We start from the raw sequence: 23,665 nt of genomic DNA on the forward strand, positions 1-23,665 counted from the left end.
ATAATTCAGTCTGAAGAAGACTCTCAATAAGGAAATTCACAATGACAAAGTCTGGGCAGATTGTAAGCATGTGAAAGCAGGGCTCCATGGTATAAATTGTAGGATAACCTTGACATCTGGCTTTCCTTCTCATCCTGTTTACAGGAGGGTGGAAAAGACCTCTGTGTTCTGTGACTTTGAGCAGAATGAAGAGAACATGTCTCCAAAGCTATTCCAAAATAAACAAGGATAATTTGTGTATCCAGGATGACAGTAAAGCTTACCAGTGAGAAGCTTCAAGCAGCGAATGAAGTCAGCTGCACATGACAGAGACAAATGCTGTTTCAAGGAAAAAAATTCTGCAGAGATTGGACAAGATTTTCCATGCTCATTTTGCCTTTAGAAAATAACCCTGAACTTTAGACTTACAAGAACACACTGAGAGACAAGCATCTTTTACCTTGCCATGGCAGCTTCAGAAGAATGCTAGGAATAAATCATAGGAACAAACAAAATAGTCATAAAACCCCCTTGCTGCATGACACAGACTAGAGCAGAGGATGTACTCAGACAGTGATTCATGAGCAGTGCTCCTAAAACTGCTATTGTGTCATTTCCCAACACCTCCCAATTCCTACCAGCAGCCTAAAGCAGCAATTAAAGAAGTGGGAGTGCCCTGCAAGCCATCCCCGTCTGTAGCAGGCCGACATCCAGCTATTTATTAGGTAATCCAATTACTATGATGTGACCTTCCCTCATGCATAAATGTCTAGTCAGACTGCAGGATAGGACAGCCTATCAACCTGGGTGTTTTCCTTAGGACACAAGCTTCTGTTCCTCTAATTACAAAGGTAGTTACAAAACACAGCTACTGCACAAAACATTGCACCTCCTTTGCATCTCCTCTCATCATTCTCCAGCTCTCTGGAGAGCACCTCCACGCCCAACCACAGTGGGAGCAGGTTGAGACCAGTCTCCTGCACCCACCTCCTGGACCATGCCTTCTTCCAGCCTCCCCTTGCAGCTGGGAGGAGTTTCCCACTGACACCTACAGACCTGCCTCCTTATCCTTCTCAAAATGTACCTTAATGGCGATGCCACACACAGCAGTTAGGTCTTCCAGGTCTGACAGAGCCACTCCTCACCCTGTTGCTTATATAAGGGACCTCTTTAGAGCCTGTGCACACTCCCTCCTGCTTTCTCCCTGCTACGTGAGCTGCCTGTAGTGGGGACAGCCTTTTTGTGGCCTAGTGAGGATATGGTCCTTGGCCAGAGCTCCTGGGGGCTTTGATACAACACACGGGTCACATCCAGCATCACCAACAGAGACACCTCTGGAAACCAGTGACAGAGCTGCACGACTGACTATCGTGACCCAGGAAAGTAACACTGAAGAGCCTGGATTCCTGGCCAGTGTGTGTGAGGCAGGACCCTGGTTATACTCCATTTGAAACAGGCTTTTCCAAGGGATGCAGGGCTTTTGCTTGGAAATAAGCCAAGGGAAGACCTTGGGCTGTATCCATTGACCTCTGATGACAGAGATTAGATAACAAGTGAATGGAAGTACTTTCAGCAGTGGTGCTGTGTGCTGAGAGACATAATAAAGAGAATGTATCGTGGCAATACATATATAAAAATATATAATTCCCTGGAGAGACTACCCAGTGAGAAAAAAAGGCTTTGGTATGTCCCTGTTTGTTATACTGATTTTCCTGGCTTTTCTGAAGGAGAGAATATTTTCCAGCTCATTCCTGCCCTGAAAAATGCTACAGCCTCTGCAAAGTCCAGAAGAAAACCACAGTTATTGATGCTGAAGGGTCACTTCAAATCACCCCTTATTTCCTTTGATTCGATGTTTTTCACACTATGCCTTAACATTAAATATCTGATAAAGCAAGAACCAAGTTAGAGGCACAAGAGAGGAAGATGTGCAGGTGGAAGAGCAGGTACACACCTCTGGCCAAGTGAAAGTGATAAATCCAAAACCCCTAAGGGAAATTCTACATGGAATAGATCACAGCAGCCTGTCCAGAGGTCTGACAGGCAAGATTCACAAGCAACATCCAAGTCACAGGTACAGAGTCTGAAGCTCCTCTCCCTGCTCTGTGTCTCCTCCACCCTATGCAGGCAGAGGCAGCTGCTATGAGGAACAAGGAATGTCTCTTCCCTGTGTGAAGCTTTACTGAGCCCTGGAAACATCACAGAGGCCTTTGTGGAGCAGCTGATGTGGACAGGAATCCCAGTAATCAAATCACGGCGGTGCCTTCAATGCCATTCCCCCACCACTGTACCAAAGGCCACCGGCAAGGATTACCCAGGACAATTTAATTATGTGTGAAAACAGCTGCAAAGCTTTATGAGGTTTTAGGGTTGTTGTTCTTTGGATAGGAGGGGGGAAAGGAGAGGGAATCAGACATGGAGCGAGCTGGCTTGGAATGACCTGCGATGGCAGGGAAACACCTTGTCATACACAGAGCAGAAGGTTAAGGGCTGATAGATACAAAGCCAGTTTTACTCAAAGGGTCTGCTTTTTCATGACTTGTCACCTGGAACGGGGTCAGTGTGACCTGCTGCACCCCACATCCCCAGTGCCATAAGAGCTGACTACCCATTTCCTACACTCACCTTCATCCAGAGAAAAGCCAGCTTTGCCACTGCTTACCTGTGCACCCATGTTAAAAGAACACGATGGCCTAAGGGACAGTGAGGTGCATTCTTGCTGATACTAGCTGAAATCTCGGTCATACTTAAATGAAACAGGATTTTATTGCTGCCTTTGAACAGGCCAAAGATTCACCCATGGGAATACAGTGTCTGGAGAACAGAAGGTAACAAGGTCCAAGGAACAACTACACATTGTCTTTTAGACCTTTTCCCTCCCTGATTCCATTAAAAGGTCCTCATGCCTTGTAAAATATCTGTAGAGGAAAACAAATCACCACAGAAAATACTTCACTGGGTATTACTTTCCTCAGGCACGGTGAGAGCTCATCAATGCAGTCTGTAAGCTGTTTGATTTAAGGACTCCACCAAACATGTCTCAAACAAAAACTACAATACATGTGGTATTTGTTTTGTTTTGTTTTTATTTCAATTTTATTTCTGGATTCTACTTTGCTCTGTAAGTTATTTTTCTTTCATGACAAGCAATATCCAGTTATTCATGCACTGCCTTTTTTGTTTTAAGTTTTGACATTTTGCCCAAATTGAAGACAACAAGATGCTTCCTAGAGGTTCTCCTAGCTTCAATGAGGTCTCCCTCATATTTATGGCTTTTAAAAACTAGTACATACTAAACCTAATACACATAAAACCAAGGCACACAGTTAGTGACACCAGCCACAATTTCCATTCCACATGTCTGTATGTACTCTGTCTATGCACAATGGTTCTTCCAACCTGAAAACAATGCATTCAAGGAAAGAAATATGGATTTGTGTGATGGGATTTCCAATGGAGCCTCAAGGACTTTGGTATCCCTAGACTATAAAGAAAGTCCAGAGAACAGAATGCTTAACATCTCCAGCCTCCTTTGAATTCCCAGCCTTACTGAACGAAGAATAAAGAAAGCAGGAATCCACTAATTAAAGAGAAATGGGGCTTATTTGTCTTGGTTTCTGAAGTCACAGTTCTCCACTTCTGAAAACACAAGTTTCTCACCAGTTCTTTTCTGCCCTAGGGCTGTGACCTAAGCAGCTTAAATGATACACAGATTTTGGTCGAAATCTGCTCCGTATTTACTGGACTTCAAATGTGCAAGCAATTACTGAATGGGTCTCGTTTATTGAATAAAAGTATTTAGGCATTATGTTTACAAAGGCCTAGAAACATTAAAATCTAGTGAAAAACAATTACTTTTACCGAATACATCTGCAAGCAATATGAAGTCATTTTGTTTTTGTAAATTTCTCCGTAATAGACTTATTGTTGATGTGGAAAATGTTCACATTGCAGCAGTGAATAATTTTGAAATGCCAAACTTAATAAAGGAGAAATTATTACAAATAATATCACAGCCTTTAAAGAAAAAAAAAAAAAAAAGCCAAAATACCAGCAGTTTCCTGACTAGTCAATCCTCTTCAGATTGGCAGAACCTCTTCAGACTAATCAGGAAGAGTTAGACAAATAGTTACTTTATTATGGAGGCTGTCAAATAAATCAGAATCTGGCAAGCAACTGTTTTTGAGCCCTGCAGCCGGCCTGGCTTATTTTCCTGTAAACCCGAGGCAGTTACAACAGACCCAGGGATGTGTGTGTTTGTCTGCAGAGCAACGTGGAGGCTGCAGGCCTCTAAACAAAACCTCTTCCAAATCTGGGCCAGCATTTTTCTTGGCTTCCTCAGGTTTTGTTGTGGAACATGGCTGAGAGAAGAAATGTTTTCTAACCAATTAATTCAAGTCACTGCTGTTATTTTTAATGGAGAGCTCTGAAGCTCAGCTCACAAAGGGTAATGAGAAAATAATGTTTTAAACAACATCATCAGAGGAATTAGGCCATGGGCTTGAACTACATTATCCAGTCCTCGCCGCAGAGTTATTTTGCCCCCCCAATGTTTGCTCTTTACAATGGCACGACGAATGGGAATTTTGCCTAAGGTACAAGCCTGAGACACAGCCACAACTGAAGGTCAGAGAACAGCGAGTTTCAGCACTCAGCCACAAGAAATGGCTCTTGTGCTGCCACAGCCCCGACTCCAAACACCATCCCAGCGCCCCTGGGCTTCGTGTGTTTGTGGGGGAGTGAAAACCAAGATCTGGTCCTAGCAGGGCACTAGGGCACAGGCTTAATCCACTTCTCACTCCACTTAAAGAATTTACACTGATGCAGAGGAGACTTAGGTACATGATTAGCATTGCCCAGTCATTCTGCCGAATGGAGGGAAGAAGAGTAACACTGAGAGGTAACAACATCACCTTTCCTACCTCCATTCAATCCTTTTTGTGTTTGGACAACATCAACTTGAAAGAACCACAAGGCAGAGGAAAGGCAAAAGGGAGACAGGGTAGGGAGGGAGAAGAAAGTTTGAAATTATAAGACAGAATGGATTTAATGATCACTGGGGCTTACAGGCCTGTTTGAAATATTTTCCAGCACTGCTACTGTACCAAATATATTCACCAACTGAACAGTGAAGAATTGTAGCTGGAAACTGTAAGATTGCCCAGGCAAGAACTGTCCTTCCTCCTACCTCCTTTACATCCGTGGCAATGTAAACTGGCAGCACTGACAAATCAATTCAACACCAGTGATCATACAGACTAAGAAGGTGGGATATAATAACTGTAGAAGCTAATAAGATGGCTTAAAAAGATACTTTTTTTTTTTTTTGCACTAGATCACATTTCAAGCAAGTAGCACAGACTTGCACCTGCCTCCAGATGAAAGTGGTAGCTAGTGTAGTGCTGTTCTTAACATGAATTAACTTCTAGCACACATCTGCTTTATTTCTAATTGACTTTATAGTGCTACTAAAAATAATTGGCAGGCATACTTCTCCCCTTCCCTGTGTCTCAATATGGATTCTCTGTCTTATGGATCCTAAAATGTAAGACTCACCAGTAATACAAACAATCACTAAGTGCATACCATCCTATATATACAACATTCATTAGGTTTTGTGGGGAAGAGCCACAGATTGGTCCTTGAAGGCAGCCTGTCTCATGGAGAAACCACCAGCAAGAGATTGGCATCTCCCAGCCCAGGGCCAGCAGCACGGGCAGAGCAGGGGAGGGGCCACTGATGCTGTCAGACAAAAACTGAGAGACGGGAAAAGGACAAGAAACTCATGTTTCACAAAAAAAAGGGAGACTAAAAACACAAGGATAGGAAGCAGACCTTTTTGGTTGTTTTATGGGAACGAGTTCAATAATCACAGTACAAAAAAATCTTACTTCCTTGGACTTCACCTTCTACAGGCAGGGTGAGGTTATCTACAAATTTAAAGGGGTGAAAATAGCTGCAGTCACTCAGTAACTGGGATCTGAGTGTCCATAATATATAGTGACATGTATAACACATGTTAAGTCACTCCAGCCACCTTTGTGGCAATTAATAAAAAGAACAGACATCTTAAAATCTTTTTTGGTTACCAAAGGTTACTGTGTGCTTTTATCCTTGCATGATACCTTAATTGAGTTTATGTATGAATGGGATCCCCTTCAATTTTAGGCTAATATTCTTTTATATTTATAATATTCAGGATAGCGACACATGCTTGATTACCTTTAAAACACTTATCATGATTCCATTTAAAAATAAATGAATCCCATTTAAAAGTGACTTGTCCCCATCTTCTAGTATTTATGGACAAGGACATATGGGGCTGATTTCCCTCATTATTAAGAAGCACGTCTGAGGCTTAAATCATTTAAATTATTCATTGACAGCAATTGGGCTACTCATACAAACTCCTACTTACATAAGGAGTCCCACTGATAGACCAGTCAAGTGGATGAAGATGGCTGAACAGATTTTGGGATGCACGGAGCATCCATGGACACTGCTGATTTTGATTAGGGTGAGGAGCACTTTTGAAAATGGGGCCCCACCTTCACTAATTAATATAATTTAGCTGAGACTTTCAACATGGTTGTTCTGAATGACTTTTTCTTGACAGGTCACCATGACTGAGGTCCTGAGGGGTGATCAGCAGCAGCTGGAGGAACAGGAGTGACTGTGCATCAATTAGCTCAACAAAACCCCAGCCTGTTACCGACTTTTCTAGAGCCCTGGGTTAGATGGGGCTCCCCTTTTTGGTGTGGGTTCACAGTGATCCTGAGAGCAGCCAGACATGAGGTGGACATCTCTGCCCAACCTGGGCTGTGAAAGATTTCACCAAGAACAAAACCAATTCTAAGCAAATAGAGAAAATCATTTCCAAGCAGCAGAAAATGCCCATCTTTAGTGTGAATTTTCCTCTTCCTGCAATAGTGAAATTGGAGACAGGAGATGGATAAATCATTGCTGAGCTTGGACCATAACAGTCCAAATAACAAAGTCTGTAAGCATTTAAAATTCTGCTATAAAGAGACTTTCCAGCCTATCACAGACTACTGTGCTCTCTGACCACCTCAGCACTGGAAGACCTTGAGCTAACTGTTAGCATGTTTCCAGTCAGTGGAGTCAGTGAGAGAACAGGAATCATCCTTCACAGAGAAAAAGAAAAGTTATTGTTATTCTTTGCAACGTTTTATTTTTAATTAAAAAGACATGTTTCTTGTTCTCGGAATGAGCCAAAGGAACATTTGCAGTCGTTTCCAGGTCACATTATATTGCACATACTGCAGCTGATTTCACAGCTATGTGGGCAAATTACTGTTTTTTGGCAGAACTAAATCATTATCAAGGTAAAGGCAGACAGTGAGCACCACCAACACCTCGAGGTTACAGTATATTTTAGGAAAACATGGTCTAGCTCTTGGAAGAAGACACTTTCATATTTCAGCCAATTCTCTCTTCCCTGCCCAGCCCCAAGTCTGAGCCCCAGCATATCCTGGACTTTGTTCCTATATGTGATCTTGACGGTAAAGATATTTTTTTGTTTCTGTTTCCCCTAAGAAAGGCAAAAAGGTTAGTAAGTCTTTAAACTCTCAGTTCTTCTGGCTGTTAATATTTCACATTGCCAGCAGGGAAAGGAATTAAAACTGCCAGTAGCTATCCAGATAGATTTTAAAATCCCCTTCCCTCCCCCTTCTCTCTGCCTCCCTCAGCTTCAGAGGATATTTTCCCCGCAAATTGGTTTTAAATTAAGGAAGGTGATGAAGGCAATGTGCCGTCTCAGCATTTTCCCAGGTGCACTTAATCTAATTTCATTAAGGAGATCAGGACAGATGATCGCTACAGTTGAAACATTAAGTCTGTCCATTTTTGTATAAAAAAACCATTAAGTCTGTCAAAGTGTCGGCGGGTGGGCTGTTTATTATTGGAGATGAAGGCACGCTTTGCTTCCCCAATAAACTGTCAGGAGTAGTAAACCACAAATTAAGTCGGCTGCTGCCAAAGATTTAGGCAAAGATCTCCAACTAATTTTGACACAGGTGTGGCAAAGGCCAAGGAAAGGCTTGGAAACCTTGGAAACTGAGCCTGTTATGTGAGATACTTCAATCTGACCATCCAAGAGTGGGAAACTGGGCATCAGTGGGTGTAATCAAGACTGCTGATGCTTCTGACACTCCAGACACAAAGTTGATGGGAGCTGTGCTGCACCATGTGCCCCAGAGCAAAAGCTGCAGAGTCCACCTTGAGCAGACTCATAAAAGCTTCATTCAAGGCACTGCTGTGTTTTGAACTTATGCACAGCTTTGACTGAATGTACATTCCTCAGACAATCATACAGGTATCAAACAAAATTAGAGCAAACTCATGAAAATGCAGAAACTTTGGAAGACCAAGAGCCATACCAGGAATCAAGTGAAGCTTTCTGAGACTACAAAACCAAACGTGAGCCATTTGCTAAGGAGAACATTTCCCTTCTCAAGAAAAATGCAGCTGGGTAGAACTCAGTATTAAAGACCATCAGGAAACGTTAAAAAGTATGAAGTATTAACTGGAATTACACAATCTTTACAGTACACACAGAGAAACTAATAATGACTAATATGGAATCAGAAGTGACATTCTAACTTGAATTTTGTGATGAGGGAAAAGTATCATGTTTGCAGATACTGTGCTTTGAGCATCAAGGGTGGGCAGGACAGAGGAAGGTTCATTTTCCCACTCCAGGTGCAGCCAGGGCAGGAACAGAGCCCTTGTGAGCTGTATCCTTTATTCCTGCCCAGGGCACACAATGCTGCACACTGTGCCCTTCTGTATTACTTAACCTGGCAAATGATTTTGGAATACAGGAATGAAATGCTCTGCAAGCCAAATGAGGGCCTGCAATTGTGGTTATTGGAGCATGCATCCACCAGAATTCTCATCTCCTTGGCATCTTTACGGTTAATTATATCATTCGATTTAATTAATTGAATTGCTTAACTCAATTGCCAATTCCTATCACCTGCCTACTCTGTTATGTTCTATCTGATCACCTTCCAAGGAGCTCCTGCCATTGCACAGGTAGCCCTTTGGACTCAGACTACTTTATAATGTTATAATGGTTTTCCTTGATGTGGGCAGACAGCTGTACACAACTGCTCTCTTCTCTGTTGCCTCACATCTTAAGTTTCTTCACAAGGTCCCTGGTAAGATAAGAAAATGCTCCTGGATGGGGAACTGGAACAGAGAGATGTTAAACAATGGAGAAAGCAGGGAGCCAGGGACATGCTGACTGCTAGCAACAGAACTGGTATTATCCTGCTGTGCCCAAGAGCTCTACATAAGATCTCTTCAAGCCTTTTATGTGAATTAATGATGGATTTTTTTTCAGCAAACTAGAAGGCTCTTCTCATTGTTTGCTCTGAAAACTCTTTTCTACATTTTCAAGAATGAATACGGGCACCACAGACTGTGATGACTCAGCTTGTTATATACAGACTAATGTACTTAAAATTGGAGTTTTTGTCTGGATAAGAAAAAAAACCCACAAAATCTCAGTAGGAGGGGAGCACATTGGTGCTGAAGCTTTGACTCTGCTTCATTTTTTAACTGCATTCTTGCTTTATTTAAATATAAAGGTCAAGAAAGGCTATTATTACTAATAATATTTACCAGAGCTGTAGTTGAGAAGCACAACTTGGAAGGCTCCTCTCCCTGTGGAAGGACTTGCAGGGCTTAATGCAACTGCCCCAAGTCTCAGTGGGAACCTTTGTGTCTGCTCCATGCACACGGTGGGTGAATCAATGGAAACCCAGGGCATGCCAAGCCTCTCCCCCATATAGCATTTCCCAAAGAGCAACTGAGTGAACTGGGTATGCAGTGGGCTTAGAGGATGCTATTTTTTCTGGTAAATCTATTCTTGGACAACGATGAAATAAAACAAATTCACTGAGTGGTGAATTTTTGTCTTCCTGCACTGGCAACAAGATTACATTTGCCTGTTTATAGCACCCAAATCTTTCAAGGGCTACAAGGTTATTTTAAATTCAATATTTTGATATTGTTTAAAAAGCAGATCTGTTTTTAATAACAACACGCAGATTGTCTGTAAAAGAGAGGCTTTATTCCATTAGGAGAACTAACAGTCTTTACCCAGTTATTACTATATGGGAGAGAGCTTTCTCACTAGTTTTCACTCTTTATCATTGGGTTTTCTGTCTGTGAGAAATAAACCTCAGCAGAAGCACTGATTCTGTGCATGTATGTGCATGCACATGCATATATGCAATACTACTGCAGGATGCCAAGCCTTCAGCAGAGCCCAGCCACACACTTCCACAAGGACATTCAGCACTGCTGTCCATAAGCCAGAGCATCCTATGGCAAAAACCACTTCAGTTCTGTCTGAGAACCCAGCTGGGAAGTAACTGGCAAATGGAGATTGCTCACTATTAGCCACAGCTGAAAACTGTCATAGACTGAAGTGTAATGCTAACAGAAGTGCAAATACTGCCATGTGAAAGCCCTCAGTTCAATTCCATGTTTGATCTTTCCCTTCTGCTGCAACCAGTACGAATCTCAATTTCTGGGAAAGTACCAAGTTTAATTTCTCAGAGAAAAGGACAATTGAATGATGGACAAAACCAGTCTGGGGACCTTGGAATGGGTAGGCTTCAAAAATAGCAAATACAGATTACCTGAAGTGGGAACTAAACTTCCAGCCTCACAAAAACAAATCAGATGGAATCCACCTTTTCCATTGCCAGATAAAATGTAAAGAGCAGAGGAAGAGAAGCCTCCAGCAATAGCACTGGAGGGGGCTTTTCTTATTGCTGGGTAATCTTAGACACAAACATACACGCACAGAGTGACCATTCCTGCTAAGAGCTAGCAGGAACTAGCAACTCCTAGGCCTCTCTTCATTATTGCATCTCTTTCTCCTGCTGCCTGAGCTATGATTTTTCCCGTGGACTTGTGGATACCCTTTCAAGGTCAACACATCTGAAACAACAGTGATAATTTCATCCACCAGATCTTCCATACAGTTTATTCTTCTCATTGCTTCTACTCTTATCACCTCCCTGTCTCACTCAAGCCCACAGTTCTCAGCACTCTCTTTGACTTACGATACTCCTGACACCAAAATATTCAACCTATATTTTAAGTCCTGTATATCCTTGTTAACATAATGAGCATCCTCTGTTTATCCACACAACTACATTCTTGGTCAAGCTACCTCACCCTTCATTTACCATTTTGTCTTTCCTGTGGTGACAGCAGATGTAACTGTGTCCTTGTGCCACGGAAAAGTTGCTGCAAGATAATTTTCCTAGTCTGTGGCTTTGCTTCCTACACAGCTTCTGACTCCTCAATGGCAAACTATCACTCTTTGTGTTTTGATTCTTTCACAGCTTACTTCTTCTTCCCAACACTGACACTCAGCATTGCTGCAAGCTTCCATCTCCGACTGGTCTGATTCAATCACCCCCTTGGTAAACTTTCAAATAAGCACATCCTCACTACTTACCACTGTGCCTTTTGCTACAGAGAATAACTTCCCATTCACTGCCATAAAGCTACTTGACTTTCCCTCTCAAATGCCTCCTAAAACATTAATACCTACAAATACCACCTTTAGATTAATACCTAGGAAATCAAAGCTGGACAACAACGAGGCTGCCGGCATGCTGAAACAGTGCTGCTGCTGCCAGTGTCCCCCCACTCACCTGGCTCCCTTCTCTCTCATCTCATCCTTAACCCACGAGCTGTTCTGTGTTTCTGCAGCACGTAGCAGGATGGGAACCCAGCCCCAAGTGGAGGGATCACAGCACCACAGTGCTGCTCCCCTGCCATCTATCACAGCTAAACTGCACCTGCTCTCGTGCTGCTGCCGACTTCCAGGCACCTCCTGGGACGCTGGGATTAGCAAACTACAGCACGGCAAGGCTGATTCACTTTGCCACAAGCACAGCCTAAGGAACTCACTGGGCTGCTGCAGAAATTAATGAGAAAAAATGATTTCAAAAGTTTTGTCTCCACCTTGGATTTAACTTTGCCTGTCTCAGAGGTTGTTTGCTATAGCTAAAACATAAACTACAGAACAAATATACAGTAAGTACTGACTAAACTTAGAAATACAGTTCCATTTTTTGCACATTTTACTTAGCACCACATTAAATGAAGAATGCTTGATATCTAACCCCTGATTTGGAGAGCTCACTTACATGGCGGGGCCATGTAATTAAACTGACAACCCACAATTTCACACAGAGCAGACAGAAGTCCAAGACTGAAAGAACATGAACACTGAATTACTTTTAAAGAAAGAAACAGGCGCCTTTTTTAATGCAATCTTGAACACTGTTATTAAAAAAATGAGAGCAACATTTTGGAGTAACGAGCAGAGATTACTCATTCCCTTGTTTTACACAAGTTGACTTTTGGCTTTCTGCAGAACACCATTTAACAGAGCACATTACCAAGCTGCTAGCCACTTTTCACAGTGATGCTAAAGCAGGTAAGAGACAATAAGTGGAACTGTTGATGGTTTATATTACTCTATTATGTTAATGTTCACTAAAGTATGCCATAAGCTCTCTCATTACATGTGTATAAACCAATTCTCTGTGGTGTTATTCCTGTGCTAAATGCTATAACTACATAAATCTTGAATTAATGGAGACTTTATAGTTCCTGAAAATGAAGGGTAATTGCTATCTGTTAATGCTGTTGTTGCTATTAAAGGAAGTATATATTTTCAGTAACAATGTTTATGGACCGTGAGCTTCACATCTCAGCTAGCACACAGAGAAGAGACAGTGTAATACAAGTATCAGACTGACTCCTTTTCTGTCCCTCCTCCCTCTCAAAAAGCACAGTATTATTTCCACAGCTTCAGCAAGCAACACTGCAACCCCTCCTTACAGCTGCAGAGCCCAAACAAATGCCCTTCACTGAACACAGAGTAAAGGAAACAGGATTTGCATTTCCATCTCGCAGAACGCATGATTTGCTAAGTTTCTCGCTTGGTTAAATGGCTGGACAGCTCACTTTATTAGTTTGGGTATCTCAAACAGTTCTGTGAGAAGCAAATGGTGACAGAATGATAGGTGTGAGAAAGTATCATCCCATTTACTTCCTCTGAGAGTTCAGCAGTGATGCAGAAGTGAAAGGCTATACTTGGCCAGAGACAGTTCTCAGAAAGTAGATGGGATTGACGAGTCCCTGATTTGAGCTCCTCTTCTCCAGTTATTAAAAACAGCAGTGCAATGTTTGGAAACACTCATGGTCTGCTGTGAAACTGTACCTTGCACTGAAGTAATGGCTCCTCTCTCTGATACACTGTATGTGTGACTGACTATGCTCAATTGCTTTCCTCCCCTGGAGCCTCGCACAAGGTAAAAACCCAAACCATCAGGAGTGTGTTAGTATTTTACAATGCAGGGAAGGTAAAACCTTAATTTTACTCTAACATCTATGTTTGAAAACATTAGGAGCTCAATAACCCATACACCTATGAACTAAATAAATAGTGGATAATTACTAGCATGGTACAGAGAGAGAAGTAGGAGGTGGAAAATTTCAGTTTTGCTTCTAGCTCCGTTGCTGACTCAGTTTGTACTTGAACATGAAATTTTTTTGTCTGCTTTCCTCGTGAGTTTTATGCAGGCAACACTGGCCTGCTGTTTATGACTAACAAAAAATGTTATGCAAATCAAAAGTACATTAGTAATTCCTGCCCTGCCCTTCCTCAGTGCCAGCATGTGTAGGTGTACCTTGAAAACGCTGGTTCTTGCTGACCAGGCAGCAGAGCAGCATTGCTCTGCAGCAGTGGGGAAAGAAGCCGACCCATCACGTAATTTGGGAAGGCTGGTGCTGGGCTAGGCACTGTGCTGAATCCTCCACCTGCCTGCAACAGCCTGGGAGCATTGGCAGGAGATACATTTTGCCATCACAGGGAGGAGGAAAATGGGTGCAGTCCCTCAGGACGGTCACACCAGAATTTTTACAGCTCTTTGTTGCATCAATCAGGTTAAGTTTTAGACAAACACTGAATGAGTTTCCAGGGGGGTGCAGAATGTCAGGTATCAACAGAGCGAGTCAGGCTGTCCCTGTGCTCCCCAACTGGAAGGCAACGCTGCACTTACACTATCCCCACGAAAGGCTTGAAGCATCTTCAACCCTGAGAGTTTATGTGCACGTGCCCACATCTTTGCTGACAAGAAAAGCAACCCCACTTAATTCCAGAGACCTATGTAATAGGAGACTGTGTCATATTTTACGTCTCTGCAGATCAGGCAAGAGATAGAAAGATGATAATCTTGTGCTGCTCTCCTTATGAAGAAATGTTATTATTAAGGCAGAGTCACCTTAAGGAGAAGGTAGCTAAGAAATAGGTGAGCCTAGAAAGTCAAATTACAGTTACAGAAATGTAAAGAAATGTCATATTAATGGTAAGGAACGCTATAATAGCCTTTCATTTGTTGTAAAGGACAGCAAGTTACCAGCCAAACACAATGCAGCTTCCTCTGAAGGTAACCTCAGATCCCACATTCTGAAAGCTAATCAATGTTGTTCAGATTTCAATTTCTTCTCTACAAGGTGAAGTCAAACCTAATCTAACAAACGTCAGTCTCAGATGTAATGCCGCTAGCTGGGTCTACCAGTGTAATTTAGATAATCATTAATAGCATAGCTGTATAATAAAACTACATGTCACTTACAACTTCATCTGAGGTTTGACTGGCAGATCTTTAAACAGTTTTCTAAGTGATTGCTTTTACTTCCTTTGATTGGGCAGTCAAAGAAACGTTTTAACCCCATGGTATCTAAGCTTTTAGGGAATAATATTTCACCCTCACCACCCCCTGCTGTCAGCTCTGCTGCTGTGTAACCTTGTAAGAAAGAGAACTTGGGGAGAGGGGTGCTTTCAGTGAGCGAATTTATACATATATACTCATATAAATTTAAAATAAGATAAAATAAAATATGTACAGTATCTTTCACTCAACACACAATTTAAATGTTGCTCTTCAATCAAGCCGCCATCACAAAACACAGCTTTTGCCATACTCCAAGAATATTTAGTATCTGATGGGATTTTTAAAAGAAAAAGTTGAAGAAACCCTGATGTTTCTAAAGCTCTAACAATACTAACAAAAGGCTTTCAGAGTAGTCTCTTGAACTCATAGTAACCTCTGATGCAGCTGGGTGTGCTGCTGAGGACACAGGGCTATCTGAAGTCAGCCTTTACTTGTGTAATGCTGATCCAGGAGAAAACTCTGTGCCACAGCTCCTCATCAATGAATGCAAGAGACTGTATAGCCAAAATATAATAAAGGTTTGATGAAGAGCTGACCTGAGACTGACAGGTTTGATGTGCCAGAAGCTGGCAAGGAATACTCAAGTCTTTTATATACTTGATTAAAAGCATGGTGCCACTGGTGCTACACAGTGGGACTTGTCTGTTTTCCTTGCAGAGGTGAACAAGAAATCCCCATACACAAACTACAACCTTTCAATGACCAACCTCTGTATTCAAAAGAAGGTCAGAAAAATCATTGCTCTGTGATAAATATGCATGCAACATGACAAAACACTCCTTGACAGTTACCACACTGCCTTGGGAGGGCAGGTCCCATCTTCTAACTGATTACAAAACTGACATCTTCAAAGGTTACTATATATAAAATATTGGCTCCTGACAAGTTATCAGAGGAAACCTCCACTGAAACAGCACTAATGTTACAACTCAGGTCTCACAAAATGCTCACATGATAATCAATAAAGACTATTATGTTAACGGGACTCTCTTTCCTGTAAATAGAAGCTAGTGAAGATCACAGAGTAGCTGATCTGATGCTTTTTCATTCAGTTGTAGATATTTTTAAATTTGACATGAAGACTGGAGGAAAATGTTATTTTCAAATTCATTCTTATTTTGACTATCAGGGAATTTCCAAGCATATGGAATAAGAAAATTCAGTCTTACCTTATCGTCAATATCGCTCTCGCTGTCACACTGTGGATTAGAGAGAGAAAAAAAGATTTTGAGAAACACCTTTATGTACAGGGATCTTTTGCATCATCCTCTTAAATCTTTAGGATAGCTGTTTATGATGTTCACAGCTCAATGAAACACACTTCTGATGTCTGCAGTAATGCCCTGTACATTGCTAGCATAAACCAGACAAAGACAGATTCTCTCTTACACAGATTTAAGGTGTACTCTTACTTGGATGGGGGAAAGCAAACTTTAAATTAAAAAAAGACAATCAGTGATACATTATAACAACCACTGTAACATGAGTACCACAACAAAAAGCATGCCTTTTTATCATCCCAAATCATGGAATATATAGTAACGGTTTTGCATTGCTTCACCTTGATAAGCACTTTGTCATCTAACAAGGAAACTGTGAAACAGGCAATCAATTTCCAATTTAATGAGTAGTACCAAGAATAGTAATTAAAATACATCATAAATTTGGGTACATTTTTTAGTTTGAATGAGATCACGATCCCAGAAGGAAGTGTTTACTTAAAGAGTTTTGGAGTGCAATCTCTTTCAGGCTCTGAAAATGAAATACTCTCTTTTCACAGCACAAATGATGGAGAGATAACTTGAGCACTGAACATTTCAGGACATGCACATCTTGCTGGCTGGAGCTCAGAAAGATTTACAGCTGGGAACAGCAGTAAATCTCTTGGGTGTCTGTTATGCTGACAGAAGCGGTCAGTGTGCTCTGTAGCCTTGGTGCCCAATGGGAATTTTCTCCTTCAGCCAAGTGCTGATGGGGATGGCCTGGTGGGTTTCTGTAACTGGCAGCACCCTATAGAGCTCACTGGGTCAACAAGAGGAGACTCTGCAAGCCAGCAGTGACAACCTCCAAATGTGGATATGGGCCATGAGAAAGCATATGATTCACTGTCATGAATGTAAAAGAAGGAATAGATCAGTTTGGTCATTTTGTCCAGATTTCCTCCTGGAGTGGGGAAGAGGGATCTTTCCTGTCACATCCTTTTATCCTCAAGTCACACAGCAGAAATTTCAGCTGTTACATTCTTAATTTTCTGCTGATTTATGAGAGAATATTTAATCTCTTCTTCTTCTATTTGGCACATAGAATGACTGACCTTAAATACTTGAGGAACCTTTTATTTTTAAATTATCTGAAACACACCGAGCACACAAACAGCTCCAATATATTGGAGGAATCTCCCACAGTGATTCTGCTGTGAAGAGTGCTCAGCTTCCCAACTGACACCTTATTCCCATTTTACTGCAGTGAAAATGCTTGGTTTAAGGAATCTGTTTTTCTATGGTCTTGACTAAGCAGAACTCTTTTTATTCCAAAAGGAAACCATTTTATACTGTCTCACATGATCCACAACCTGTTTTTCACAGAGAAATCTGACTGTTTAGCAGAATGTGCACAGATCTAATTGTATGTGTAACCATTCTGAAAAAGAAAAACCTGAAGAAAAATGGAAAAAGTAATAAGACACTGCCTTGTAGGGGCCAGGAGCTGTGGGTGGGCAAGCTCTATGGGAAAAAACTAGAGTAATACCAGCAAACTGCACAAAGTCCCAGCCAATTGCTTTGTAGTAGGTAAGAATATCAGATAGTCATGCCTTTAGTAAATACCTTGCCATAAGCCATTTGTGCCTTTTTGTGACTTTTATTCTGTCACTGACCTTTATGAAAATTATTATATGAAACACAATTTCTGTTTTTTTTTCACAAACCAAAAGTAAAATCAATCCTGATAAATCACCACGAACAGCCATCTGCTGACTTCCCCAAACCTGTGTCACGCAACCACAGACAATTAGAAGTGTCTGCTCTGGGCCTGGAATGGGACTAATTGTCCATCACATTGAGACATGCTGGAACAGGTTTGCTGGGCAAAGGCTGCCCCAGTACCTGCTGCATTTGTGCTTGCCCAGGACAGTGATAATTCACGCTGACAGAGCAACACATTCATCAAAACCGAGGTGGGGGTGGGGGAGAACGCAGCACAGCAGTCCACTTCTCATTATTTACATGCTCCTGAGAAACACTGGCTGAGTGGAGGGAAGCCTTTCACCTCCACCCAGGGGGAGCTCAAATCAAGCCCTAATGCTACAGGGACTGTGCATTCCCCCAAATTATTGGCATAATGGAGTGGGTCACAAAGACCTTGTTATTTTACCCTTTCAAGCCTATCTACACGAAAACATCCTAAGTTACCAATTTAATCCTGGTGCTCATTCACATGAACACTTGTATTTTGACTCTGTGATTCACTGTTCAGACTAAAGCATGTTACAGTAGAATTACACCTACTGCAAGAATAGCATAAAGATAAGCCAGCACACTCAGCCATAGGTCTCTTCAAATTGTATGCTTAGAGAAGATCAACACAAATTTTGATTCCAACAGGGCTTAAAAATTATACACTGGATTAATAAAATAACCAAATAAATTAAACTTTGAAATCCATTGACTAGAAAGCATTCAAAATGATCACTAAATCTCAGATACTTTTACCTAGGAGTCTTGGTTTAAAAAAACCTCAGTACTGTAAACATTACCAAATTTAGCTTAAAAATATTTGAGATGTAAACAATTTTTTTTTAACTTTAGTAACCATTATTATTCAAATACAAGGTAGCATTTTAGTCTTCTCTGGTTTTGTAACAGAACATATCTTCCTAATTTTTACTGCATTATGATGTTAAAAAAAGAGACAAAAAGGTTTTTCTTGTTGAAAACAGATTTGACTTCCAAAATTTGTATACCTATAATGAGTATAAAGCCCTCTTACAGAGCTTACATTACTAAAAGGTGCAAAACTGCTTTATTTAGGTGCCTAATTTTGCTTTGTACCAATATGCAACTTTGTCTCATGTAGATAAGTGAAAGTTGCAAAAAGCCAGTGAACCATCAAATCCACATGCTAGATTTTATAAACAGACATATGAACGAAGCAAACATCTGCTCTCTGAGGATACATTTTTCCCCATTCAAGATCTGTAAAGACTTCATAATTAATTGCTTTTAAAATGGAAAAGACAGCAAAGAATTTAGTTTCATTTTAGCTTACATCTTCCTTACTTTAATCATGATTGCATCAGACTTGAAACTGCAGAAGGCAGCAGGGCTGTGGATGCAGATCCACACGTCAATGTGGCTCCATGTGGACACAGAGCCTTCTGTGAAGCTGTGACTACAAGATGAGTGGTTTAAAAACTGCATTTGTGGCAGTGAGTTGCCTAATTTCTTGTCTGCCTTGTGAAAGCAAATCCTCTGCCCCCTCTAGGATCACTCACACTCACAAACTGTCCCTTGTACTGGTTCCTACCTGGCTTTAAACAACCAAAATACTTATCTTAATCCATGTGAGGATGTTCCAAACTGGCCTACGGGATGAGAGATCATGGGGAAGATTTAACACATTGATATTTATAAAATTTGGACTTCTGCTTAACATACAAGAAAATAAAAACTTGAGACTCATGGCTACCAACCTATGCTAACCTCCCACTGACTCCTGAAGCAAATACAACCACCATTGGTGGAAAAGGCCCAAGCTGTAGAATTCCCACAGGTTTTCTTTGTTTTATGTAAAAGGAACAGGCAAGTGTGGGAACACTTGCACCAAGAAACAGGAACCCAGAGGCTGCTGAACGAGCAACAGCACAGAAAAACAGACGACAGCAAAACCAAACGGGCCCAGCCGGAGCTGCGAAAAGCAGAACCACTGCTGACCCCTGTCCCTCCCCTTGGCCGGGGTGTGCTTGTTGAAAACCCCCGGTTTCGAAAGGCTGGTTCAGTTTTGTGGGAATGTTTCAGCCTCTGCTCTCCTCCAGCCTCCTCCTCACCCCTGGCCCAGCACAGACACCGAGGCAGGACTGGATCGCCGGGATGTTGGAATGGATAATGCGGTCACGGGAGAAACTTTGGTTTGGCCACAGAGGATTTTCTGTGGCTTAAAAGCCAACTTATCCCGTGTGAGGAGGAGGAGGCCATGCTGCGAAGGCTGAGGCCACCACCCGGCCAGGCTCACCTCCCACGCTGCTGTTGTTGAGGGACAAAAGCCCTTGTCAAAACAAAAAAAGTTAAAGAAAATGTGGAGAATGGCAACTGTTGAAAGCAACGGGGGCTCATTGAAAGACAAAAGCTTCAATTACCTGATTTTTCTAAAGTCCTGTTAACACTCCTGGTCTATAAGCAGGACTGTAAACAGCCATTGTACAGGGTTCATAAAGGCTCCTAAAGGGATTATTCACTGGGTTGTGCCAATTGCATCTCAATTCCACCAAGAATGTTTGCAAAGTCGAGCCCTAATTGTGCAGCTTTTTGGAAACAATTTCTTGCAGTGACAGATTCCAGTCAGAAGGAAGCCTCCCATGAGGTGAGGTTCAGCAGGACAACACAAAACTCAGGAATCACAGAAGGAGCATCCATGTGTGTAGACTGGGCCTTCTCATTTTTCTGATGCCTGGGGTGAAATCTCTCTTTACAAGACCCCTTTCCATCATGGCTTTCCAACCAGGACGTGTGATGCATTCCATCACCTTCTACAAAGCACCTCAAGGCAGGACAAAGATGAATTTATGGCTACTGTAAAACAGGCAACAGCGTACTTGGCAAAGGACCTTCTCTTACCTTTAGACTGGCATCGAGCTCCTTAAAAGCTATATTAAAACTGTACTATGATTCTCGTTTTCTGGTGAGTTTAGGAATCAGGAGAATGTCCTTCGACTCTTTTCTTACCCCCAATGTTTTAACTACTACATCATACAGCTTTTCTTGACATAATAACAACACTGCATTGATTAACTGACATCACATAGTCATGTAAACTGTCTCGTACCAGGAATAAGAGCTTCAAGAAATGAAAACAAAACCACCCAAGTCTCCTCAGACTTCAACAAGACTGGCAATACCTGGATATTATGTCAACGATGGGTGTAGAGAAATATGGTTATTTCAAATGGAGCCACTTCCTCCAAGCTTCTGAGAAGCCACCTCAGCTTATCCACACAAACATGGTTATCCCCTACTTCCCCCAAACCCAGGGGTTTATGATTTAGGTTGTGCCTACACAGTCCCAAGGCTGTGGGCCCAGTTGTGCCAGACGCTGTACGGCACAGGAGTTGCCCAGACAGCTGAGAGAAAGGCTTGTTTTTTTCCTCTCCACATAAACACACATACCTATAGATATTATTTATACTATGATTAAGCAGAGAGTGATAAACATCTAAGCTAGCCATGTGAAGAAACAGATCCCAGCCTGGAGGGACATGTAATCTAACCAGTCTACCTGCAACTAGAACTGTCTGGGGAAGTGCAAGGCTGAGAGGAGAGGAGGCAAAAATATTAAATATACTCCCTAGAACATTACAATGAAAGCTGGCAGGGTAGAATATGTATGGAGAAAGTTGCACAGAATATCTGAACAGTGAAGACACCTATACAGCCTGCAGACCCACTCCACAGCCATGTTACCACTATTTTATTATTTCCAACCATATTTAGTTACTGAATTTTATTTTAACAGCAAGGCTTGGGGAAGTACTAAGCTTAAATCCCGGGTTGTTAATGTTTCTTTTAAAGGAAGGAGTAAAATCAAGCCTGTTTTTCAGAGCCCTCCCTTCCCCATGCCCTCTGAGCTGACTTCCCGGGAGCAGCGGCAGTGGTACGGATGCGCGCCTGTGTGTGCAGGGGAGGGTGTTGTTTCCTATTAAGTCTGGCATCAGATTCATGTCTTCAGGGGCTTGCTTAAGATGATAGGAAGAGAGAGTTTTATCATGAGCCAGACTGACAGAAAAGCTTGCTAATGGGACTTGAGGCATACACAGGAAAGAAAGTGCCAAAACATTAAGCTACCGCCAAGTGTCAGAGGGCCACTGATTTATTGCAGCAATTTTGCCACTGTGTCCTTTATAAGGTCCCACAAGTCCTTCCTCCTGGCAAGAAGCTGTGAGCTGCTGCAGCTCGGGGAGAAGTTTAGATCCAGAGCACAGAAAGTGTCCAAGCGAAAGGCGGGGGCCGGGGGGAGGACGGAAATCGAATGTTGACTTGAACTTGCCCCAGGCAGCAGAGTCCTCTTAGCTCCACTGCCTCCCTGACAGCTTGATGAAATGAGTCAGGGCCTCCCCATGGCTAGACCAGCTCAGGCTTCCAAGTGCCGGGGTAGAGCTGTAAGAAACAGATTGAGCCTCAGGGCAGCAATTTTTTTTTTTTTTCCCTTTCTCTCCTCAGCATTTGGCTGGGGGAAGGGGGAGGTTATGAGCACTACAGATGTATAGGCTGAGCCTTTGTCTGCAGAGGGGGAGGGCGAGGGGGAGAGAGAAGAACAGCAAGAGAGTATTAGCCATGGCAGCCGAGAATAGCCCAGAGCACTATAACTAATTTTGAGGGGCAGTGATGCATTGTACGGGCTATGTGCTGTTTGGTCTGAGGGGGCCCCTGTTGTGAAGCAGCAATCAAGAGGACATTTTGTTAAGTGACCAACAGCTGTCATCTGCAAGCCCAGAGTGGGGAAGGAGGGAGCAAGAGGAAGGGAAAAAGGAAAAAAAAAAAAAAAAGAGCATTTGTCCCTTGAAGGCAGAGCACATTAATCCACCAATCTGCCACAGCTTTAACTCTAAACGTGCTCGGTGCCTCCAAAGACTCGAGCTCCACTCCATCAGCCACCCGGAGAGATGGGCACCTCTCGCCCTGCTCCAGCCTGCCGGATGCAGGGAGCTTCTCTACCTCTGTGGGTTGAGAAACCGACGCTAAAAATACTGTTTAAGTCTCTTTTCATTCCATAAAATTGAGTTGATCTGCTGCAGCTTAGGGTCAATCCCTCAAGGACTGTTTTTCCCCCCTTCCCTTTTTCATAGCACTCATAAATTAATCAGGAAGACCCTGACTAAGTCATTTCATGCTGTACAACATAAAAGAAAGTCCCCTGATGATCCATGCAAGGATCTATTAAAAGCGGGAGGAGGGAGGGAGGAAGGGTTAGGGAAGAGGGAGAAAAGGGAGGTGGGGGAGGAAAAAATCTCAACCTTTTTGATATTTTAGGATAAAAGCTGGAGGACTTTGTTACGAATTCTAGCCAACATCAAAACACCTTAAATAATTCAAAGAACATGTTAAAGGGAAGAAACTGAATGTTGCTCTGATGTTCAGTTGATGCAACGCAGAATATTACCCAAAACAGCACAGCCTGTTAAGGGAGGCAGCAGCCTTGAGCATTTCAGTTCTTTAGAAAAATGTCAGAACCGGTAAAAATCATAATTTCCAGCAACTTTTTTTTTTTTTTTTTGCATGATATAAACTCAGCAAGACTGAAATGTAGGTTTCTGACAAGCTGTTAACAAGACAACTTTAGAAATCTGTCTGGAGCTCTCAGGGAGATGGGCTGCCATTTCACTGCTTCGAAGAAGTTCATGACATGACAAGTAAAAATCAGGGAACAGAGACCTAAAAACCACGGTGTAATTTTCATTTGCTTCTGTCGTGAAAGAATTCAAGCAGAAATATTAGAAGGCTGCACAACTAAAAAAGCCAGGAACTGGAAAATCATTGCTGTGGTTTGACAAGCACATCTTTTATGCTGAAAATGGTTTCTTTATTATTATACCTATACACAGGAAAGCACTTTGGAGAAAAAGGAATAATCACAAATTATTCCTTAAGACCTACAACATAAGATCTACAACTGCCTAC

At 42.1% G+C, this 23,665-nt stretch overlaps 1 protein-coding gene across 18 annotated transcripts in view; it reads right to left on the reverse strand.

The window, feature by feature from the left end:
* The window catches only part of FBRSL1 (fibrosin like 1), a 499,835-nt gene that overhangs the window by 153,317 nt on the left and 322,853 nt on the right, over positions 1-23,665 (reverse strand). For all 18 annotated transcript variants that reach the window (XM_030285790.4, XM_030285797.4, XM_072936199.1 and 15 more), the window contains one exon: positions 15,947-15,976. In XM_030285790.4, the coding sequence (XP_030141650.1) occupies positions 15,947-15,976 (30 nt within the window). The remainder of the gene's footprint in view (positions 1-15,946; positions 15,977-23,665) is intronic.

Source organism: Taeniopygia guttata, chromosome 15 (genome assembly GCF_048771995.1).
Source record: "Taeniopygia guttata chromosome 15, bTaeGut7.mat, whole genome shotgun sequence".
NCBI lineage: Eukaryota > Metazoa > Chordata > Aves > Passeriformes > Estrildidae > Taeniopygia > Taeniopygia guttata.